We start from the raw sequence: 15,713 nt of genomic DNA on the forward strand, positions 1-15,713 counted from the left end.
AAATTATCAAGAGTAATGTATTTAACAAAAAGGCCTGGTCGCTCAGTGGTTAAGCAGCTCAGCTGCTAACCGAAAGGCTGGCTATTTGAACCCACCCAGTGGCTCTGAGGGCGAAGAGACCTGGAGGTCTGCTTCTGTAAAGATTACAGCCAAGAAAACTCTGTGGGGCAGTTCTACTCTGTAGCTTGCCAGGCCTTTCTTTCTAGTCTGGAAACTTTGCTAAAACCTGTCCGCCATGGGTGACCCTGCTGGAATTTGAAATACTGGTGGCCTAGCGTCCAGCATCTCAGCAATGTGCACATCACCACAGTGCTACAAACTGACAGACAAGTGGTGTATATATATATATACATATATATATGTGTGTGTGTGTGTGTATAAAACCCAAACCCACTGCCGTCGAGTCGATTCCGACTCATAGCGACCCTATAGGACAGAGTAGAACTGCCCCACAGAGTTTCCAAGGAGTGCCTGGTGGATTTGAACTGCCGACCTCTTGGTTAGCAGTTGTATCACTTAACCACTATGCCACCAGGGTTTCTGTATGTGTGTATACATGTATATAATAACATAAAATTTGCCATTTTAACCATTTTTAAGTGAACAATTCAGTGACATTAATTATATCCACCATGTTGTCAACCACCACCACTGTCTATTTCCAAAAGTTTTTCATCACCCCAAGCAGAAACTCAGCACCCCTTAAGCATAAATCCCCATCCCCCCACTCTGAGCCTCCAGTAACCACTAATAAACTTGTTTCTATGCATTTGCTTATTCTAGACATTTCATGTAAGTGGAATCATACAATATCTGTCCTTTTGTTTCAGGCTTATTTCACTTAGCACAATGTTTTTCAAGGTGCATCCATGTCGTAGTATATATCAGAGTCACATTTCTCTTTATGGCTGAGTCATATTTCATTGTATGTATATGCCACTTTGTGTCAATCCATTCATTTGTCAATGGACACTTGGGTTGTTCCCATCTTTTAGCTATTGTGAATAATGCTGCGTTGAACATCAGTGTACAAGTATTCACTTTCTTTTTTAATGTAAATCATACACCTGGATCTTTATCAGAAATTTTTGGTAGGGGGCAGTGCCAGGGAGAATGAATTATTATCCTATTAGGCCAGCATATAGTTATTACAGTCTCTTTATTTTTACTAGCCACTTTAGACACTCCAGTTAAAATGATGCAATGATGTATTAGTGTCCTAAGTCCTATTAGAAATTCACTTTAAAATGTTGCCTGTTCATATATTCAGAGATACACTGTGCCTTTTTTCCCCTTATTCAGTGAGTCTGTGAATGGTTATAATTTTGCTCACTAAGTCTTAAATAGCCATTGGCAAGAACTGGTAGAATTCTGTCCCGAGCTGGTAATGCTGGGCCCTGCATGCAGCTGACTACTGATAGGAAAGTGAATCTTTGTCTTTCTGGATGGTGTTTTCTTACCACTGAGGAGAGGCCTGTTGTGCCGGTAGGACGTTGGCAGCTGGCCGATGTCTTCAGTCCTGTGAGTCATCACCCGGGACAGGTGGCCTGTGTGGTGCAGGCTCCCCACAATGATACTATGGAGGTAAACGGGCTCAATGAAATGGCAGAGAAGCGCACCTTGCAGTCCCAGAACATTCCATCTGAAACAAAACCAAGGGAAGAGTCAAGAGCGATTTACTCCCCTGGCACCGGGAGACCAGAAGCGGAAGGCAGCCCACTCATGGCCACCCAGGCATGTTTTACCTTGGCTTGCTTTGCAAAATAAAAAAACCCTAGTAGGGGTGGCTTTTTCCCCTTGTGTCCCCAATTCCTATGGTGTCACATTGCCCATGGTGTAGATGGAAAGGTCTAGCCCAGGAGCTCTGCAGACATGGCGGAGTGATCACAACAGGTTCTGGCCATGTGGCCACTAATGGTCCTGAGCTCCTCTAACTGCTGTCAGGCTAGTTCTGAGAGTGGCTCTGCCTTTTAATAGACTCGGTTTCTTTTCCTGGAAAATGAGCTGTTAGACTGCGTGGAAGCTCTCTATTCTCTCAGGCATATAACATTAGATTTTTCAAAAAGACACACTGTCCTCAAAGTAAATCTGAATCTTGCTTTAGATTAGCTGGGAAATATCTGAAATTGAGTTTATTTCAGTTTAGGGAAAAATATTCTCTTCTACTTTCTTTGTCCTTAGCAGTCAGGATATTGTGTTGAAATTAAATGACATTAATAAATGACCTTACTTTGGTCTGGGGATGGTTTTGATTTTAGAAGCTCAGGTCAGAGATGAACTACAAGGCCGTTTTCTTTGAAATAAATACAACCCAGAGTGGATGTTTTTGCTTCTCTAAGTTTCCTTTCCCTAGATGTGGGTGGTAAAAGTTATGCATGGGTCTTATTTAAGGCAACATTTGTCAGTTCTCCTCCAAGTGATGTGTTTAGAATCCAGCCTCAGTCAGCAGCAAGCATTATGCACTAATTTCTTACATCATTGTGCTTTTCATTAATTAACAGTTCTCCGCTGTCGGAGCAGTTACTGTAGGGCCGCCACGCTGTACACCTCTTTTCATGATTAATAAGGAGTCATTATATTTCCCTTTCCCGAAGCAGTCAATTAACACAGAATTCTTTCCATTAATTACCGAATCTTTAAAACCAGCTTGCTCTACCTGGAGAGCAATCTGCTCTGAGAACCTGTGACACCAATTGCTTTAAAAAGTTCTCTTTAAATTTTATTCCAAAAACACAAGCAATTTAGCTGGCAATATTAATTTGCCTCAGACGCATCGTGGTGAATGAGAAACATCTTTTAATCTCATGCAAGAAAAGGCAGCCATCTGGCTGGCGAGGATCCAGAGAGCAACACTCCGGCTCTCCCTCCGTAATGCAGGTCATTAAAGTAATGCGTTCATCTACATAAAATTCAAACGGAATAAAAAAGGTAATATTTATATACAAACAATTTAGTCCCACAATTTAAACAGTCATTGGTTTTATGAAACATTTACTTTAGTCGATCAGATTTGCATAACTTCATTTTAAAAAACATGGTGGTCATTTTTAGAAGTCAAGTCGTTCCTCTCAGAAAGGAATGCAGTGGTTATCCTTTAGATATGTATAAATTTTCCAAAGAACTAATACCAAAATGTTTTCAAGGAGGACATTTCTGAAAGCAACAAAAACGCTTCTTCCTGAGACTCTGCCTGGTGGAGTGCCCGCAATGTGTCAGACACTGTACTAGGCTAGTGCCATCGAGTTAGTTGCTATTCATGGAGACCCTTTGTGTGCAGAGTAAAACTGTGCTTCTCTGGGTTTTCAAGACTGTGACCTTTCGGCAGCAGATCGCCAGGCCTTTCTTTTGAGATGCCTCTGGGAGGATTTGAGCCATTAAACTGTTGGCTGGTCATTCAGAGTTTAACTGTTTGTGCCACCCAGGGACTTGCTTCTGCCTAGACCTTTATTTTCCCCACGATATGACAATTTGACTTGCCAACCCGTGGCCTTTGGGAGGCTGTCTTTTTCCTCACTGATGTGTTACAGGATTTCTACAAAATCCAGGAAAGGAGTATTTTGGTTTCCGAGCTTTTCCCAGAAGAAACAATTCGGATGTTTTCAAGCATTGACTGAGGGATTTGGCCCTTTCTCTTAAATCTGACACCGGAATATTCATTTAGGATTTTCATTGCCTCCTTTTTATATTTGAATAAACTGGAAAGGTATACTAGAAAGGGGGGGGGGGAGAATAAGCTTAAGTCTATTTCATTATAAAAGTTCTTGGTATTTATTTTTTAATTGTATATTTTATTTCCAACTCAAATATAGACTGTCTTGTATTTGCATGTATTGAGAGCAGTTTTGCTTGCAATGTAGCAATTACAGGAGAGAGCTGTAGTAGATTCGCATGTTACAAGTATGCGTTACCATTTATGGCAAGAACACAGGGTTAGAGACCATCTAAGTAGTACTTATCATTTCTCATACCTTTAGTAGAGTTTTAAAATTTCTTATCAATTAGCGCAGGGATGTTTATAAAGATGAATATTTCCTCCCTCTACAACAACACCTGCTCTTTAAGCCAAGTCTGGCACAATAAAATTAGTATTCACAGTAGAATGTCATTATACTTCAGACCATCAAAGCACTGGCTTTGAACAAAACTTCTGGGAACAGGTCTGAGTGGTTCTGATTCTATAGGGTTGCTATGAGTCAGAATCAACTAGACGGAAATGGCTTTGTTTTTATTTTCTGGTTCTACAGGATTGTCTAAAGACAAATAACTTCTAGATCTGATTTTCTCTTAATAACCTTTACAATAAAGAGAAAATCAACCTTCTCCTTGCCTGGTTATAGCAGTTTAAACTTATTCAGCTAGCAGGATCAATAAAAGCAAATGTCTTCCTGAATATAAACTGGAGAATTTTCAGCATTCAGGATTGAGTGGAAAAATACCTCTCCTTTTGTTCAAACAGCTGATATTACTGCAATGTTGACAGACAAAAAAAATCCCATGTCTAGTTTTCAATATAGATAATCCCTAAAAAAATATATTTTTGTCTGTTTGTCAATCACTGAAATACCACAGATAAGTGGGGGAAAGATCTTGGAAAAAAGACTGCCTTTTTTTAACCAAGAGATGCAATCTCCTTGTTCAGTTCAAATCTTGGCCTCCAAGTAACAATGGAAACGATTACAAGGTTCTTTTCAGGATAGGTTGCCCTTCGGTCTGGCACTGCAGGTGTGAGCCTTGGTGATAAGACAGATAGCAATTATAGTGGCATGTTTTTGGGTAGCTTGCGTTACCTCTTACTGGTTTCACACCTGGACAGGACCCAGAGAGAAGGTTTAACCCTCCAAAGTTGTAGTGAAGGCTGCATGACAGTCTTCAGGTACCATCAAAAATGCATGTTTATTTCACTCTGCTTTTCATCTGGAGTCCCTGGGTAGTACAAACCACTAAGCCCCTTGTTTGTTCCTTTCTAGAATCTGGGCTTATACTCAGTACCTAGTACAGTGCCTGGTACTTTGCAGGCACTCAATCAAAGTTACTGAAATGAAACAAATGCAAATAGCATACCCAACTGATCATAGTGATAAATAATAAAAGCTAAATTCTATTAAATATAATTACCCTTTCCTGTGATAAAAAAAAACCAAACCAAACCCGTTGCTGTCAAGTTGATTCCTACTAATAGCGGCTCTATAGGACGGAGTAGAACTGCCCCGTAGGGTTTCCAAGGAGTGCCTGGTGGATTCAAACTGCCGACCTTTTGGTTAGCAGCCAAACTCCTAACCACTACGCCACCAGGGTTTCCTCCCCTGTAATATATATGTCACACACACACACCCATATATATGTACATATGTCTTAGTTATCTAGTGCTAATGTAACAGAAATACCACAATTGGATGGCTTTAACAAAGAGAAGTTTATTCTCTCACAGGCTAGTAGGCTAGAAGTCCAAATTCAGGGTGTCACCTCTGGGGGAAGGCTTTCTCTTTTCGTTGGCTTTGGAGGAAGGTCGTTCTTGTCAATCTTCCCCTGGATGAGAAGCTTCTCCATGCAAGAGCCCCGGGTCCAAAGGACACCCTCCGCTCCTGGTGCTTCTTTCTTGGTGGTATGAGATTCCCAACTCTCTGCTTGCTTTAAGATGAAAGGTGGTACAGGCCACACCCCAGGGAAACTCCCTTTACATTGGATCAGGGATGTGGCCTGAGCAAGGGTGTTATATCCCACCCTAATCCTCTTTAATCACAGGCAGAGGTTATGATTTATAACACATAGGAAAATCACAAGATGGAGGACAACCACTCATGGCCTAACCAAGTTGACACATATTTTGGGGGGACACAATTCAATCCATTACAACACACACACACGTATACATTCTGTCCCTGAAGAAAAGTTAGTAAAAGCCTTCTAGTATTTGGGGCTTTGGGAGAGCAACACCTCCTTTATGATTATCTGTCACTGCCATTGTGTTACTGAGTTTTTATATTTAAATTCCGTGGTGACTTTTGTCAATAGGTGCAGACCTTGCTCTGGGCAGGGCCGGATATTCTGTCACACAAGCATGGTGCCTCCTCTACTCCTCTGCTGTCTCCCTTAGTTCTCCACAGGCATGGCTTCCTGCGGGCCGCTGCTACTCTCCATTCCTGTTAACCCCCCTTTAGCGGATGCCTGGGGGGCTCTGTAACCTACCCTTCACCTCTGAGAGTTTTCCTCACCTGCTCTGAGGGTGCGCTGGTTGGCTTCGTGAGCGTGTGACTGGCACTTTGAAAGATTAATGCTCTGTTATCTTTGTCTTGGAGTTCTTAATCATTTTTGAACCAAAAAAAAAAAAAAAAAAACAAAAACCCATTGCTGTTGAGTTGATTCCAACTCACAGCAACCCTATACGACAGAGTAGAACTGCCCCATAGAGTTTCCAAGGAGCACCTGATGGATTTGAACTGCCGACTTTTTGGTTAGGAGCCGTAGCTCTTAACTGCGACACCACCAGGGTTCCCTGCATTTTGATTTTGCACAGGGGCCCACAAATTATGTAGCTGGTCCTGTGTGTGTGTGTGTGTGTGTGTGTGTGACACACATGCTTTTCCTGGCCATGTTTCTATTTCATGGTCCTACTTAACCACGAAAACAAACAAACCAGTTGCCACAGAGTCAGTTTCACCTCATGACAGCTCCATGTGTCTCAGAGTAGAACTGTGCTCCAGTGTTCAAAGCTGTGACCTTTTGGAAGCAGACCGTCAGGGCCTTTCTTCCGAGGCATCTCTGGCTGAGTTCAAACCACCAACTTTCCAGTAAGCAGTAAAGAACTTGCCTGTTTGCACCACCCAGGGACTCCTTGCTATCTGACTGATTCAGGAAAGACACCCTGCCTGTGCTGGGCCAAAGCCCCTCTCCCGGGAACTGGAACTGGAGGAGAGGGGAAAAGAGAGGGACTGACATGCTAAGTGTACAACTGGGTGTGGTGCAGAGGGTATTTACTTTCTCATACCACACAGTTTGGAGGAACAGAGGCCTGAAGCAAGAGAGAAGAAATGAATGGAGGAACCAGAGGAAAGAAAAATAAACAGTGGGAGAGTGTCCCAGCTCCCTGAGGCCTGGCTGTATCTCTGCTTGGGGTTTGGCGAGACTTCTCAGTATTACATCTATGATAATTCCTTCTTTTCTGCTAAAACTAGTTCAAACTGGTTTCTGTGGACCATAATCAAGACTTCAGGCAGGGTTGTCCTATAGCCTGCCTGACTGTGAGGGCATATATAACCTCACTTTCCAGGTGAATGGCTCTCTGGGCACCGCCAGGGCACGGCCTGCCTGGCACAGATGAAGCTCAGGTATTAGCAGAAAGAGTCCTGCGATTTAGATATGGCTGAATCAGCTCTGGGCTATAAAGAAGGAGCCAAGCTGAAGAGATAGCTTTATTGACACAGTCGTAGGATGGATGTTAATGCTTTCCAAAGATATACTTGAAAAATTCTACACAGACCAGTCTAAACCTATAGGCAGAACTCCAGGAAGGGAGCCAAAAAACTCCCTTAAATCTTTCAGCAGAAGTTGCAGCACTGACCAGCCCTTGTGAATTCCTTATTGCATTTCCTCTTGCCTGACTACTACAACCTTCTCCTAACTCATCCCCTGCTGTGGTGTCTCTCTTCTCACTCGTATCATGCACTATGAGCCAGCCAGGCTACGATCCTTGACATTCCTGCAGAAATCACGCCCATCTCTACCCCAAGCCTACTCACACTATTATCCCCACTACTACCTCCATTTGTCTGAGTTCCACATAGGCTGCCTGTTGCTGACTACAGGCTTCTCTCATCCTCTAGGCGGAAACACTGTCTCTCTCCTCTGAGCTCTGATAGCACTTTTCTGTACTACTCTTTTGTGCCATTCACTTTTAATTTCATATTATTTAAACACGGTTCTCATTGTATATTGAGTTGTATAATATGTTGTAGGAAGGGGGCTGATAAGTATGTGGTGCTTCATTCAGCAGCTGCATCATGTTCAAATACAGAAATAAAACATTAGATCATATAGCAAATCCCAGTTTCCAAAGATGGACACAATAACTGTTCCATCTTTTTTTACAACGAGATTTTGACACTAACAAGATGAAGCCTATGTCCTCTCCCCTTGAGCCTCTGAGCCTGCCTCAACCAATGGAGTACAGTGGAAATGATGCTAAGGAACGATATCAAGCACTTACGCCTAGTTCTCTTGGGATGTTCCTCTTGGATCCGAGCCACCATGCTATGAAGAATCCCAAGTAGTCCCTGAAGAGAAATCAAGGTCTCAGCCCACAGCTCTGGTTGAGCTCCTAGCTGATGGTCAACACCAACTTGCCTGCTGTCATGGATTGAACCATGTCCCCCCCAAAATGTGTGAATCAATTTGGCTGGACCATGATTCCCAGTATTGTGTGATTTTCCTATATGTTGTAAATCCTGTCTCTATAATATTAGTGACGGAGGATGGGCAGCAGTTTGTGTTAGTGAGGCAGGACTCAACTTACAAAATTGGATTGTGTCTTGAGGCAATCTCTTGAGATATAAAAGAGAGAAGCGAGCAGAGAGACGGGGGACCTCATACCACCAAGAAAGCAGCACCGGGAGCAGAGTGCATCCTTTGGACCAGGGGTCCCTGTGCCTGAGAAGCTCCTCAACCAGGGGAAGACTGAGGACAAGGACATTCCTCCAGAGCCAACAGAGAAAGAAAGCCTTCCACTGGAGCTGACGCCCTGAATTTGGACTTTTAGCCTACTTTACTGTGAAGAAGTGAATGCCTCTTTGTTAAAGCCATCCCCTTTGGTATTTCTGTTATAGTAGCACTAGATAACCACGACACCTACCATGTGGGTGCGGCATCTTGAAAGTGGATCCTCCAGCCCCTGGGGTGAGGTGCCCCAGATGATGCCCTGTGGTACTAAGGTGAGACAGCCTAGTCAATTCTTGCACAAATTAAAGATTTGCAAGCAAAACAAATGGCTGTTGCTGTTTTAGGGCACGAAGTTTTGGCATGCTGTTTGTTGCCCAGCAATAGATAACTGATGTGGAACCTATCTTAGTCATCTAGTGCTGCTATAACAATAAATACCACAAGTGGGTGACTTTAACAAACAGTAATTCATTTTCTCACAGTTTAGGAGACTGGAATTCCAAATTCGGGGTGCTGGCTGTCAGAGAAGGTTTTCTGTCTCTCAGCTCTGGAGGGAGTTCTTTAGCTTCTGTTCCTGGGCAATCTTCATGTGGCTTGGTATTTCTCTTCCCTCATCTCTTGCTTTTAAAATCTCTTTTATATCTCAAAAGAGATTGACTCAAGATACACCCTACACTAATCCTGCCTCATTAACATAAAAAGACAGCCCATTCTCAAATGGGATTATAACCATAGGCATAGAGGTTAAGATTTACAACACATATTTTTGGGAGGCAAAGTTCAATCCATTACAGAGCCACTGCATTTTTTGAGGGGATCTATGTTTTTAGCTGCCATGAAATCTGTACTGAGTCGTAGCAATCCTATGTACAACAGAACAAATTCCCCGTACAACAATCCTCACAATCATTGCTACATTTGAGCCCACTGTTGCAGCCACTGTATCAATCCATTTTGTTAAGGGTCTTTCTCTTTTTCGCTGACCCTCTACTTTACCAAGCATGATGTGCTTCTCCAAGGACTGGTTCCTTCTGGTAACATGTCCAAAGTACATGAGACGAAGTCTTGCCATCCTTACTTCTAAGGAGCATTCTGGCTGTGCTTCTTCCAAGACAGATTTGCTTGTTCTTTTAGCAGTTTGTGGTATAGTCAATATTCTTTATCAGCACCATAATTCAAATGCATTTGATTCTTCTTTGGTCTTTCTTACTCATCGCCCAGCTTTCACATACATATGAGGAGATTGAAAACACCATAGTTTGGGTCAGGTGATCTATATCGGCTACCAGTAACTTCTCAAGAAGTCTATGTTATGTCATAGCAATAATTAAACTAAACAATACAATTCTTGGATGGATGTTATTACTAACTGCAAAAGCTTGGGAGAATGAGGTGCCCAAGAAACCTGGGTCATTCTACTGCTGGTTAGGTTGGAATCAGCGATGCTAGGCCATTTCATGTTATTTTTAGCTGAAAGAAATTACCTCTACTTCACATTGTGTCTCATTTATCTTCTTCAAAACCTGTCTGAAATTTTTCACACCTCCTGACATAACATCTCTGGCTGAATTTATAGCATAAAAATTAGTAAATTGTAGAAGGTCTTGGAAGACCAACAATGACACTGGTGACTAGATTATTTTCAATTGCGTGTTTTCATTCTTGTTGTTAGCTGCCATGGAATCAGCCCCTGACTCATGGTGACCCCATGTATGATGGACAAAATGCTGCCTGGGCCTGTATCATCCCCGTGATTGGTCGCAGAGTAGACCATTGTGATCCATAGGGTTTTCATTGGATGAGTTTTGGAAGTAGATTGCCAAGTCTTTCTCCCTAGTCCATCTTAGTCTGGAAGCTCCACTGAGACCTGTTCAGCAGCATAGCAACACATAATGACCGCCGTCAAATGGGGGGTGGCTGTTCATGAGGTGCATTGTCAGGGAATCGGATGTGGGACTCCTACAGGGAAGGAGGGAATTCTACCACTGAACCAGTAATGGTGCCATTTCCCATTCTTAGGCTCTAACAAGTCCACCTCATCCCAGACGTTGGCACTGGGGATAAAGGTTCTCTGACCTTGAAGTAGTGACAGTTTCTATGAAAAACTGTGTCTATTCAGTAACTGAAAGTGCAAATTTGTGAACCAGTCGAGAGTTCTCCCACCATGACCCAGGCCCCTTCTCTGGGCTGCCCCTGAATGAGGCCTGTGAGGAAACAAGTCTCTCCACACAGGCATTATTTTTGGCATCTTTTTTTTTTTATTTCTCAGGAGAAAGAAGATAAAGTTTACTTACCCTAAGGAACACCTTGTTATTCCTTTTGTGAAGATGGAAGCAATAAAATGAAGTTTGACCATTTGTGTCTCCGATATAGTTTCCCATTCATGTCTGTTTTCTGTGAGTCCTCAAACATTGTTCTCTTCCCTCAGAAAGCACAGCACTGTGCCGTTTGTCACAGGAAGTTGACGTTCAAGCTCTTCTGTGAAATATCTTGTGGAGTTGTCTTAGACTGTTACTTAGTCCATTCTTTTGTTTTCTTTTAATGTTCATGTTAACCTTTGTTCACATAATTAGATTAATAGTTTCTCCTTCCTATAAACTGCGTTTCTCTGCGCTTTGCTGTCTCCCCAGGTGGTGAATTTTGGCCATCTCTCAAATGAAAATAATCTCGCCACTCTGTCCACTTTACAGTGTGGTTGCAAGAGTTAAAAGAGGTAACAGACACAGAAGTGCTATTAATTCTTTATTCTTTATGATTGATAAATATTATGGACTTTATTACTCACTACTTTCCTCACAAGAGATTATATAAAATTCCACTTAAAAGTATTAATAAAAGTACCACACAATCTATGTTGAGGAAAATGTAAAGAGACTATTAAGCAAGCTGTGAAATATTTGGTTAGAGTATTTAAGAAGTTGTTTTACAATGACCTATATTTTGAGTTCCTGAGTGGTACAAATGTTAACACGCTCAGCTGCTAACCTAAAGGGTGGAGTTTGGAGTCTGTCAGAAAAAAGTCCTGGAGATCTAATTCTGAAAAGTCAGCAAAGCTCTACTCTGACACACTGAGGGTCTCCAGGAATCAGAATCAACTCAACAGCAACTGGCTACTGCTTATATTTTGAGATTAGAAAAATAACATTTTCATTTGACTTTGACAGAACTGGTAACATTTTAAAAATAAGATGGCCGTCAATACACAAAACAGGAAGGCTGTCAGAATTTTTCCCCAGGTGGGCTGGTGGTAGAGAGGAGGACACAAAAACTCACTTTGGGAAAATATTGAGCAGAAAATCTCCATAATCATAAAGAGAAGCTTACTCTTCACAGTCTGACATCTACGTTTAGAAATCAGACAGTACCTTATTCTCCAGAGAGCAGCTATAATTTTTTACAGTTGGTTTTTATGGAGAAAGTTTTAATCTGTTCATTTAAAGACATACTGTGATCAATAATCAAGCTCAGGTACTTAAAATTAGAAACCATATCTAAAGGAACATTAGTTCCAGAAGATTTAGATTTTTATATGCACTCAACTTTTGATTCTCAGAGACAAAAGCAAAAAACACTGCTTTGGTTCTCCCCATTTTCGAAGTAGACTGTGGCGTTTGCCTGTTACAGAGAGCATAGAGTAGATTCTCACAGCCAGACAAACAAATGTCTAAAGGAACGTGGAACGTGACAAACATATTTGCTGTGGTCTTCTCCTTGTCCCACTGAGGTCCAGGGGTTTGGTCAGTCGTGTCTTACTGAGCTGAGGAAAACCTGGACTAACCTTTAGTGTGCTACTCAACCTTAATTTGTGGTTTTGAAGGTCAATTTTCACTGACATGATGAACTAACCTAGTTTACATAGTTTTATTTAATCTCCCTGATGATACTGATGGCAGGATTTTAAGAATTAACTTTACTATGATTTTATCTGATTCCGTAATTTTCCAAAGACCAAATGAGTCAGGGTAAATGAGTAATTTCACTTACACTGGTGTATTAGTTTCCGAGGGCTGCCATATTTAATTACCACAAACTTGGTGATTTAAGCAACTGCGCTGGCCAGAAGTCTGAAATCAAGGTGTCAGCAGGGCCGTGCTGCTTCAGAGACTCTGGGGGAGAATTCATCCCAGGGCTCTTCTAGCTTCTGGCAGCTGCTGGCAATCGTTGGCGTTCCTTGGTTTGTAGCTGTATCGCTTCAATCTCTGCCTCTGTCTTCATATCACTCTCTAGTCTGTGAATGTCTTCTCTTCTGTGTGTCATAACAAAATTTCCTCTACATCTCTCTTGTAAGGATACATGTAATTGAATTTAGAGACCACATGGGTAGTTCAGGCAAGGTTCTCCTCTCAAGATCCTTAACTTAAACATCTGTTGCCACATAAATATTCTCACTTTTGCCATATGAAGTAATATTTGCAGGTTCTGAAGATTAGGCCATGACATATCTTTTTTGGGGCCACCATTCTGCCTTCCACCCCTGATATAGTCATTTCTGAGGAGGTTTCATCCTGTTCCTTATTTATGAGAACATACCATTTACCCTCTAGGGCAACCTGGGCTCCTGTGGATGGACTCCATACCTTCACTTTGGGGACTATAACTTGCACACCTAATCTGAGATTTGGACAAGCTTTTTACAAAGATTACTGATAACATTATTTACGGTAGCAAACAACTGGAAGCATTCCAGATGCCCAGCAACAGAGAAACAACCAATGGCACAACTATTACACATAATATTAAACTGCTCTTTTAAAAAGTGAGGAATGATTATAGTGTTAAGTGAAGAAAATTATAAGCAAACTGTGTTATCTCATAAAAGCTTAGGAAAAAAGATTGACAAATATAACAAAATATTGATTTTTTAAATGACTATAGGGAAATTGGCTCATCATTTCATTTTTCCCTACTTTTCATAATTTTTCTTTATTGTGTTTTACTTTTAATGGAGTGGGGTACCTTCAAATATATACCACTTTAAGCTGTTTCTCTAGCAGTAGAGATATGATCCAAACCAAAAACCAAACCCAGTGCCATCGAGTCGATTCCGACTCATAGTGACCCTACAGGACAGAGTAGAATTGCCCTGTAGAGTTTCCAAGGAGTGCCTGGTGGATTTGAACTGCCAACCCTTTGGTTAGCAGCTGTGGCACTTAATCACTACGCTACCAGGGTTTCCAGAGATATGATAGGTTGACCTTTTCATAATTTCTGAAACTGTTCCATTTATCTGGAGGCAGTTTTCTTTTCTTTTTTTTTTTTTTTTTACACAGGTTCAGGTGTATTTAGGCTTGCTCGTGGTCATAGATTTTTATTTTGTTTTGTTTTCTGTGCAAAGCCAATTAACCCACAAGGGAATTGATTCTCCCCACCTGGAGCATTTGCTCTAGCTTTTATCTTCAGGCTGGTATTTTGCTCCAGTTTTAACTAAAATTTCTTTTTGACTGAATACCTAGAAAGAAAAAAATTATTTTATTTTCAAAAGATTTTCACTGCCCAAGAATTCTCCTGCTAATTCTGACAGCTCTCTTGTAAACAAAATGACTCCCATTTTATTTTCTGCCAAGTTCAGTAGAGATTTTATTCGTCGTTGCTGTTGTTAGCAGCTGTTGAGTTGGTCCAGTTGGGCCCCGACTCACAGCAATCCCATTTGTAACTGCAACAAAATGCTGCCAGTCCTGCACCATCCCCATGATTGGCTGCAGATCTGTCCACTGCGATCCACAGAGTTGTCATTGGCTGATTTTTGGAAGTAGATAGCCAGGCCTTTCTTCCTAGTCCATCTTAGTGTGGAAGCTCCACTGAAACACACAACCTCCACTGACAGACAGGTGGTGGCTGTGCATGAGGTGCTGGGAATCAAACTCAGGTCTCCCACATGGAAGGCGAGAGTTCTACCACTGAGTCACCCATTAAAGAGTCCTTTATATTTCAAAAATGGTTATTCAATTATCAAGTCAGTGGGCATTTACTAAACACCTCATATGTTCACGTACTCGTAACAACTGTGAGAACAGGGAGTACAAGTAGGATGATTCCTGTCCTGGGTTGTTGTTGTGTGCTGTCAAGTCAATGCCAACGCACAGCGACCCTGTAGGACAGAGCAGAACTGCCTCACAGGGCTTCCAAGGCTGTAATCCTTATGCAAGCAGACTGCCACATCTTTCTGCCATGGAGTGACTGGTGGGTTCGAACCACTGACATTTTTGGTTGGCAGCCGAGAGCTTAACCACTGTTAGGAGTTTATTGTCTATTAGGGGACATCAGACGTTAAGAAGCCATATTTAAAAACAAAATTAAAGAAGATTCTTATCAGTAAAAATGGTCTTTAGGCTTTTCTTCTGGGGGCCAAAGAGTACATGATGTCTAGCCAAGGCTGTTGTCCCTTGTACAAAAGCAGGGTGGGTAGTCTCCAGGGTATGCAGAGAGGAGGGGAGTCCTGCCCTTGAGAACTGGCTGGGGGCTTCTGTGTGTAGCTGAAGTACAGATCCTGGAGAGGGGCTGCAGCCAAAACAATACTTCAGATGGACCAAAGGGGCTTGGTGTTATCTCCACGTTTTTTCTGAATGCTGAGGAAAATTACCTATGTATGGATAGAGGGAGGATGCATGAATATCCCATTTCCCGCATGTGGGCTGACTTTTCCTTAGGATAGAGAGAAATTAATTAAATGACACCTAGAGAAATGCTGGCAACTTTAGGTGGTGCAAACAGTTAACATGCTCCACTTCTAACTGAAAGGTTGGCAGTTTGAGTCCACCCAGAGGCACTACGGAAGAAAAGGTGGGCAATCTACTTCCAACAAACTAGCCACGGAAAGCCCTATGGAGCATAGTTCTATTCTGACACACACCGGAGTGCCAGGAGTCAGGACTGACTTAATGGTAACTAGTTGCTCGTTAGAGAAATGTTCAGGTCATGTGGAAAAAAAAAAAAAAGGAAAAAAGCTATTCTCCTCGTTAAAGGGATTGACATTCTACTTTCCAGTAGGGTTCTTGTCCCTTGATAAAGAATTGGGACAACTAATAATGAGCTTGATCAGTTAAATCCATCACCATTTTTCC

General features: G+C 41.9%; 1 protein-coding gene across 1 annotated transcript in view; it reads right to left on the reverse strand.

Moving 5' to 3' along the window:
* The window catches only part of ADARB2 (adenosine deaminase RNA specific B2 (inactive)), a 309,589-nt gene that overhangs the window by 17,233 nt on the left and 276,643 nt on the right, over positions 1–15,713 (reverse strand). The window contains exon 7 of the mRNA XM_064285079.1: positions 1,461–1,642. Within this exon, the coding sequence (XP_064141149.1) occupies positions 1,461–1,642 (182 nt within the window). The remainder of the gene's footprint in view (positions 1–1,460; positions 1,643–15,713) is intronic.

Source organism: Loxodonta africana, chromosome 4 (assembly GCF_030014295.1).
Source record: "Loxodonta africana isolate mLoxAfr1 chromosome 4, mLoxAfr1.hap2, whole genome shotgun sequence".
NCBI lineage: Eukaryota > Metazoa > Chordata > Mammalia > Proboscidea > Elephantidae > Loxodonta > Loxodonta africana.